This window comes from Calidris pugnax, unplaced genomic scaffold, assembly GCF_001431845.1.
Source record: "Calidris pugnax isolate Ruff unplaced genomic scaffold, ASM143184v1 scaffold56, whole genome shotgun sequence".
NCBI lineage: Eukaryota > Metazoa > Chordata > Aves > Charadriiformes > Scolopacidae > Calidris > Calidris pugnax.
The window spans coordinates 16,579,089-16,587,287 of NW_015090839.1; the positions used below are offsets into that span (position 1 = coordinate 16,579,089).

Here is an 8,199-nt window from a genome sequence, read left to right on the forward strand (position 1 = left end):
GTTGCTGCGTGCGCCCCGGGGGCGGGCTGCGCCGGCAGGTGCCCGGGCTGCGCAGGCCGGTGGGCCTCCCGCCTGCCCGCTCCTCACGGAGCGCGGGGTACCCGTGCCTCTCCCCGGGAAGGCCTAGAAAGGGCAGCGCCTTCTCCCTGGTGTTAAGGGACGCTGCGGACCTCTCCCACCTGCCCACGGGTCTGCGGGGCGGCACGGAGGAGTGTGCTCGGTTCTCTCTGGGGGGGCCTGCGGGTGCTAGGCCCCAGGCCCGGGTCCATGGCCTGCCCTCGGCCCGGTGCAGCGGGCGGCGGCCTGGGCCTCCTCGGCCCGGCCGGCGTCCCCATGCACCGCGCTTGGCCAGGGCCCGGGTGGGTTTCTCTCATCGGGGCTTCTCCTGCCGGGGTGGGATGGGGGGACCCGCAGAAGCGGGCGGGCTGCGCCTGCATCCCCTGGCTCACAAAGAGCTGCTGGACCTGGGGCAGAGGCCGTGGGTGAGGCTGACCCTCAGTTGAGCCTTCTCCCTCCGTTGAAGAAGTGAGGAGGGTGGCTCCACAAGCCTTCAGGCAGGTGCCCGTGGCCGCGCTCTGAGTGCGTTTGCGCGGGGCTGTCGGAGCACCGACACCTCAGCTTCTGCTGGTGTCAAACAGCCAACCTTTAAAAGGTGGCTTGGTGGGTTGGAGAGGTGGGGATGCAGGGGCTGGATTGATTTCAGTTCACTGCGGGGGAGCTAAGCTTTTGTATGACAGAGGGAAAACGATGTTATAAATAGATGCTGCTTCTTTAGGGCTTTTCAATGCCTGAAGAGCCATTTGACCTTAGTATGGATGTGAATGTAATGGACAATGCCTATTATTTAATAATGCATGAATGGACATGCTTATTCTGCAGTGATCTCATTTTGTCCTTGTTTAGGCTGATTGGGGTCCAAATGGAGTGAAAAGATGCTATGAATAGCCCCGACTCATATTTTTTAAAGAAAAAAGTTTGTGGAGGCGTCTAGTTGCACCACTATAAATCAGTGGATTCCCTTTAAGCTTTCTGGCGTTGTGATCAACAGCAGCATTCACTCTCCTGTTACTGCCCAGTCCACCACTGCAGCAGTCTGTTCCCCGACCCCCTATCAAAGTGAGACTCAGTCCTCCCGTCAGGATCATGAGTTGTGGCTAGAGCCTTGTTAGGATACCAGTGGGTGTATTTAATACGTCTAAACACATTTAATTAAGTTGTCTTTAATTTCCACCTCTTTCCTTTTTCTTTGCAGGCCATGATAAAATCCTTCAGTGCCATTTTGAGTGGGTGAAGGGGGAAAAAGGGGATTAAAAAAAATGCGCAAGCAAACAGCAGTGACGATTACTTTGGCGACCCTCCTGGGTGTTGCAGTGGGGGGCCTGGTTTTGTGGAGAGCAGCCCAGCGTCGGAAAGGAAAAGCACGCTGTAGTAGCCAGCAAGAGGAAGCAGTTATAAACTCGGGAGATGAGGAACTGATTAAGGCAGAGGATAAGGAGGTGCTTTCCTTATTCAGATCTCCCACCTTTTCCTGGCTGGAGAGGACCCTTGGTGCAGACATAGTGGTAGTTTCAGAGCAGGAGGAGTGGGATTGCATTGAACCTTTGCTGAAGAACGAGCTGGAGAAGTGGCCAGTGCTTGGAGTTGATTGTGAGTGGGTGAGTGATCAAGAAGCGCCTCTCCTTTAGATTGCAAATTGCAATGGGAAATCATCTGGGTAGGAGCAATTGCTTTGCTTGAATGGATACAACAGGATTGACTACTGAGACTGCCTATGTAATTATCTGTCATGACAGCAGTGAAGTAGGTGCTAATTTTGATTGTTCTCACATTTAAGTGTGCTAAATGTAAGTTTTTCATTCACTAGTTGTATTTGTTTACAGAACTCCTGTGATAAAATGACTATGGTAAACATACTGATACTTGTATGGCTACATGTTTTGTGTAATATCTCTTTAAATGTGATTTACTAGAAGTAGCTTGAGTTTACACTGTTTTAAATCCAGATACATACTTCAGAAAAAAATTCTTAAGAATAACAAACCCAAAAAGGAGGATAATACTGATATGTAGATATAACTCACTGGGGCTACCAGAAAGCAGAGTTCCTCTTCCACTTGCACATTTGCCTGTGTGAACTCTCAAAACAGGCTTTGAGTCATTTATAACGCCTGGCTCCACCATTATTTTGGCTGGAAATTTATTCACTTCACGGTCATTAGTATAAGCCACAATTAAACAATGTGTTTGCCATAAACGTTTCTGTATTGGGTGACTTTGTGCTGATGCAGATTAAGAAATGTGTCTGATATCTTTCCACCAGCTCAGCTATGAGGGGAAGGGTGAAAGGGGGAAAGTTTCTCTTGTAGGAGTGTGGCAAGAAGTAGCTGGGGGACAGTAATACTGTGAAACAGATCACATAATTTGCAGTAAAGTTTTAGAGACATGTAACAATACTGAATGTATAAACTGACAGGTATTTCCTGTCTTCAGTGGCCTCTTTGCAATTTGTTCCAGCTCCAGTATTAGTAATAGTGCTGTAACCCAGGCTCTTATTTTTGTCTATATTTCAGGTATCTGTGCGGGGAAAAGCAAATCCCGTATCCCTCCTACAGATGGCTTCTTCCAGTGGCCTCTGCGTTCTTGTTCGGTTGCCCAGACTTGTTGCCAACGGACAGACTATCCCAAAGACCCTGGTGGACATCATGGCAGATAGTACTGTCTTGAAAGTTGGGGTAGGATGCTGGGAAGATGCTTGTAAATTACTTCATGATTATGGTCTTCCAGTCAAAGGGAGTGTGGATCTCCGGTATTTAGCCATGAGACAGCGGTGAGTGTCTGAAGACAGAGGCAGCTCTGTTTAAGGCATCATTTGAGTTGGAAATATTCAGCTTGTAAGAAGTCCAGGCATGGTGGTGTAACGCAGTGAGAGTGATCGCCATGTCTACAGATATGAATACTGTCTAGAAGTATGGGTAAATGTGTCAGGGGCACATAAGTGGAACTGTTGAATTACAGGATTTCTTGAAAAATCACTAAAATTAGAGCATCTCTAATTTTCTCTTCTAGTAGCAGTGCTTCTGTTAAAAGGTTACAATTGTGATGCCATTTTCTCATCCTTCGTTCTTCCTAAAATACAGTGTTTTACTTGAGAATATTCTTCACGTACAGTATATGTATGCCTGGGCGTGGTGTTAGTGATCTGGGGCATGGATTTGTTGACCTGACTGTACCTTTTTATCAAGGAGGATGGACTAATTGTCCCTAGTGGCCACGGTTCCTCTGAGTCATTCCTGGCTCCTCATGAATCCCGACAGCAGGCAGTTCATCACTCTGTGATAGACCTCTTTAGTTCAGAAGTGGGTAGTTCAGAGCCAAACACTTAAGCCTTAAATGTTATCAACTCCCAGCCTTGCCTGTTTTGCATGTTGCAGGCACTAGATAATTACTAAATCTAGAAAGGACATTTTAGCAGAGGGGAGGGAGAGGGCCTGTAAAGCTGTCAGGTGGCTGAGTGCAGTTTGAGTGGGAGTCAGGCATCATGTGCATTGTGTTCTGGCAGGTTCAGGGTGTGTGAGGCCATCCAAATTTGCATGGGTGTATAGTTTCATTTTTAATATGTTTGTTTCACTTTCTTTGTTAAACTAAAGGAAGGACCTACTTCACAACTGCCTTAGCCTTAAGTCTTTAGCTGAAAAAGTCCTGAACTGCCCGCTTGACAAGTCTCCTCATGTGCGTTGCAGCAACTGGGAGGCAGAAGAACTGACACAAGATCAGGTGTGTCTTCCACTTCAACTTGGTGTTTTGGGAGGAAAAGCAACCTTCTTAGTAGAGAAGAGACATTACAGTAGGGAGATCTGAGCCTTCTTCGAGTTCTGCCTCAGAACCTTATGTGTGACTGTGGTCTGAAGTTAATTTCAGACTCTGCCTGCATTTCCCTCCTTTTCCGTGAAGGTAATTTTCTGCTGTTCTCCTGGAATTCTTGGCTCTTGATTTCCTTTAGTCCTGAAAGATCTAGAAGGCAAGATCCCTTAAAGAAGTGTTTGTGCACCCAAAATCTCACCTTTTTATTATTTTGTTTACTCCAGTCTATAGCAGTCAGTGCAATATTAAAGAGAGACCCTAGAAACCTTGTTCACCGTCTTTAGACCATTGTGTTTTCCCTGTTTGCTCACTTTCCTCGCTGTCACGTTGCAGGTGTGTAGAAAATCAGTGACCGGTAGAGGGAGTGACAGGATAAATAACCACACTGAATTGGCAGTCTTACCAAAAGGGAGCTTTTTGTCATTTAGGGAGGACTTGATGAGGGTGGGAAGGTTTTTAAGGCCTGGCTGACCTGAAGATTTTTTTCAGCCCCTTGTGTTTCCTGAAGGCACCCATGAGTATTTCAAGTATGACTGACCCTAAAAACCTTGGCTGTGGTGATGTTACGAAAATGTCACTCACCTGCCAGAACTCAGGGTGAACTTCAAAAGGAAATGCATTCAACTTCTGGCTGTGCTGTACCTAGTGTTAAAGACTGATAATGTCACGTTTGAGTGTTTGCTGTTTGTCAGTAACTTGATGTCTGTGCTTTTCTGCAGGTTCTCTATGCTGCTAGGGATGCCCAGGTCTCCGTGGCTCTGTTCCTCCATTTGCTGGGATTTGCCAGCCTCCCTGCTACATCTGAAGGTGAAAATTATATCGCTGCTTGGGAGAAAGCACTGGGTAAATGCCGGGGCTTGGTGGATATCCCATTTAGAGGAAGGAGGAGTGGCAGCACGGGAGAGGAGAAGAGTGGAGAGGGACATTCCCCTCAGAAGACAAAGAATCGGAGATCTTCAGTGAATGGCCAGCCCTCTGGCAGTCAGCAAGCGAGAGATCCGCGGAGGCACAAGCGGAAGCCTCTGGGCGTAGGATATTCTGCACGGTAAGTCTATGAGCCCGTTTTACTCCTTGGGCTGCAGATGGAAAACTTTGAATGATGCCTCATGCTCTACTCATTAAACAGAGCGGATAATATGAGCTAGGAAAGAAAACGCAGGTCATGGGAGGTAGATCCTGTTTATGTTTTCCCTCTAGGTGGTATTGAAAGTGGTCACAGCACTGGGATCATAAGGAGGTTAAGGGGCTGTCTTCAGCTTTTGTCCTTATTATCTAGAGAGCTGAGTCCCAGCAGGAGGTGGTTTGCTGTCCTGGTGGCACTTACTCCCCACACAGCTGTGCCCTGTCTCCTCCAGGGAAAAGGTGGCCAACTGCACGGAGCTTGTCCTGTCAGCAGGATCTGCCTCGTGGAGTGCTGTTTGTTCTGTGCTCTCCCAGGTCACTGTGGCCACAGAGATGTCAGGGTGCTGAGCAGAGATGAAAGCTAAGGTTAGAAGGGGTGAAACACCTTGTGTGAGGGTGCCCAGGAGGGCACAGGAAGGGACAGTCTGTGGCAGCATCAAAGCAGGGCACTTCTGTGGGACGGTACTGCTTTGGCTTTGCAGGCTCAGCTGTTGCTGGATTGATTCAGGGTTCCTGTCCCACAGGTGATTTTTGTGGAGCACATCATAAATTCTTACAGCCTTTTGCTAGTTAAAGTTCAGTTGTTTTTAAATGAAAACAAGTTGGAGAAGGCTCTCTAAGCTCAATGCAGTGGAATACATGGAGAGCTAGTGTGTATGGTTTTGTTTGGATGCAATCTAATAAAATTAATCATAGGGATGTAGAAAATAAAATTGTCTGTAATTAGCATTTGGAAAGAAAACCAGTCGTTTTCGTATTTATTTTCTTCTTTTCAAGTTTATTGGATTGGAATAAAGGCATTTTAATACAGTCAATAATATTGATTTTATTAGCAATCATTAATGGTACTGTGTTGTACACAGCAAGTCTTTTCAGATGTATTTTTTTTTTCCTGTTGGAGCCCGTATCATACAAAACAGAAGGACTGCGCCTCATGGAAAAGTTAAAATTTAAACAAAATTGCATTCCAAGCTAAATTGAGATCTTTCTATGGTTGCTTGGTTGTTTATTTATTGTTTTTAACGGTGCTTTACTTGAGATCCTGTAGAATCACTGTTTTTTACAGTATCTCCAGCAGTCTGGCTCTCGTCTGTAATAAGACTGAATGTGATTTCAAAAGTCCATTTCCACTTTTACCTTCTATAAGCTGTTTATTTTTAATGTTTATTAATTTAGAGTTGGGAAATACTCCAGTTATCATGGTGATTGAGCTGAACTGCTGATGCTCAGTGGAAGGAGATCTCCTGTATCATTATTGTTTAGTTGTGTTTTTTTCCTCCATGGACCTCAGAAGAAATCCTTTTGTCAGATTACACAGCCTGTCAATCAACCTTTTCAGCTGGCAGAGCTCTGCTGAGTACTTATTTGTATGATCTTGCTGGAGAAAAAAAAGGAAACTTTTCCACAGTGTGTTGTGACATGTCTGTATCCCTGGCCAGTTCCTCCCAGGTGCTCCCTAAGCTCAGCCTGCTCTGCTCTTCGGGTTTGTTTGAAGGAGGCTGGCAGAGTAAGGAAATGTTTTCTGCAGAACAGAGCCCTTCCACACACTGCCACCAACCACCAGAGACTGCTCCAGCAGGACTTTTTGCCAGACTAAGGTTAGGTGCATGCGTTTCAGAGGGCCTCAGCTCAGCTTTGTTGTTCCCATGGTCTCAGGTGTTTGGGTTCCCAGTGCTCCAAGAGCTTTTTTTATATATGTTTCTCTTGGATTAATTGCTGTTCACACTAAGTTTTAGAAAAGTGGACTTAATAAAACATTAAAATACGGGCTTAGGCAGCTGATCCTTGAAATTGCCTTGCCTGTAATTGACACTCTCTTTTAGCTTACTTTTAGCTCATCGTCCTTCTTGACTTGAATTCTCTTTTGCTTTCTAATGTAATTTTTTTTCGAAAATGTTGTCATCATTGATGGCATCTCTTGAAAACTGGGATTCAGAGTTACAGTTCTCTTGGCAGCAGGAGAGCAAAGATACCTTACAGTCAGTTGGTGAACCCCAGGTAGGTTTTCAGATGTTCTGCTTCCCTTAGCAGCAGCCTGCACAGCGCTCAGCAACCTTAAATGTGCGTTTAGGGGCACTCCTGTGATTTGGAGGAGGCTGCATGAATTGCTGCGTGGAACGTATGACTATAGAGAGCTCTGAGGGTTTTTTGGCATGCTGCTACCGTTGCTGTAACACTGCCCTTGTTCCATAGGAAATCTCCCCTGTATGACAACTGCTTCCTGCATGCACCAGATGGACAGCCCCTGTGCACTTGTGATCGCAAGAAGGCTCAGTGGTATCTGGATAAGGGGATTGGAGGTGAGCATACCAATTTTTGTGTTGGTGTTTGAAATACATCGCTATTTGTTTTTTTTTCCTTGTTTCTTAGGTAACTGGGCATGAACTTTTTGTATCCTTTCTTATTGGAAATACTGTTGGGGATTTACTAAGATGATTCCTTTATTTTAACATTGTTATTTTAGCTTTTAGGTTCAAATTTGTCTCAAATATTCTCCGTTTGCCTTTACCCTTTCAGAGCTAGTTAGCACAGAGCCATTTGTTGTGAAGCTGCGGTTTGAGCCTTCAGGACGTCCCGAGTCTCAAGTTGATTATTACCTGACAGTCAAAGAGAACCTGTGTGTTGTATGTGGGAAGCGAGAGTCCTATATCCGGTGAGTTGTTTAGCGGGGCAAGAGAAAAATGCATCTTTTAAAACAGGTCTGAGGTCTGCATCTAGTTTGGCATCCAGAAGCTTGGGTAGTGGCCTGAAACATGATTCTTGTTCACATCCTGGCTGGGCTATCACTATTTGAATGCTCTGTAGTTGTATGCGCCTGGGTAAGTTTGACGCTGAACAAAAAGCCTTCCCTCTTCATACAGAGGCAGGAGGTACCTGTCCTTGGAGAGAGCAAAGCATATGAGCCGTGTATGTGCTGCAGTGTGAATGGCAGGGGGCAGCAGTGTGCCAACACACTGTTCTGATGGCATCCCCTTGTGAAAATAGCTGTACTATTTCTTCCATTGCTTAATCCTTACATTTTTGAAAGGTTTAGGTGAGTCTGAAGTCCATGAGGTCACAAAAGGTGAGATTTTTTTGTCTTTGCAGCTGCTACTGTTTACCTGAGTGGTATGTGTCTCATAGTGCATTGCTTTTTTTTTTTTTTTTAAAGTAAAACTTTTTAAAGTATAACTTTTTTTTTAAATAAAAAGAAATGAATTTTTGTTGGGAAAAAAA

The 8,199-nt window shown here is 45.4% G+C and overlaps 1 protein-coding gene across 1 annotated transcript in view; it reads left to right on the top strand.

Annotated features, from left to right (window-relative positions):
- The window catches only part of EXD2 (exonuclease 3'-5' domain containing 2), a 25,341-nt gene that overhangs the window by 9,452 nt on the left and 7,690 nt on the right, over positions 1-8,199 (top strand). Inside the window, exons 3-8 of the mRNA XM_014941937.1 lie at positions 1,253-1,655; positions 2,571-2,827; positions 3,648-3,774; positions 4,581-4,906; positions 7,177-7,283; positions 7,501-7,636. Coding sequence (XP_014797423.1) covers positions 1,317-1,655; positions 2,571-2,827; positions 3,648-3,774; positions 4,581-4,906; positions 7,177-7,283; positions 7,501-7,636 — 1,292 coding nt within the window. The 5' untranslated portion in view covers positions 1,253-1,316. The remainder of the gene's footprint in view (positions 1-1,252; positions 1,656-2,570; positions 2,828-3,647; positions 3,775-4,580; positions 4,907-7,176; positions 7,284-7,500; positions 7,637-8,199) is intronic.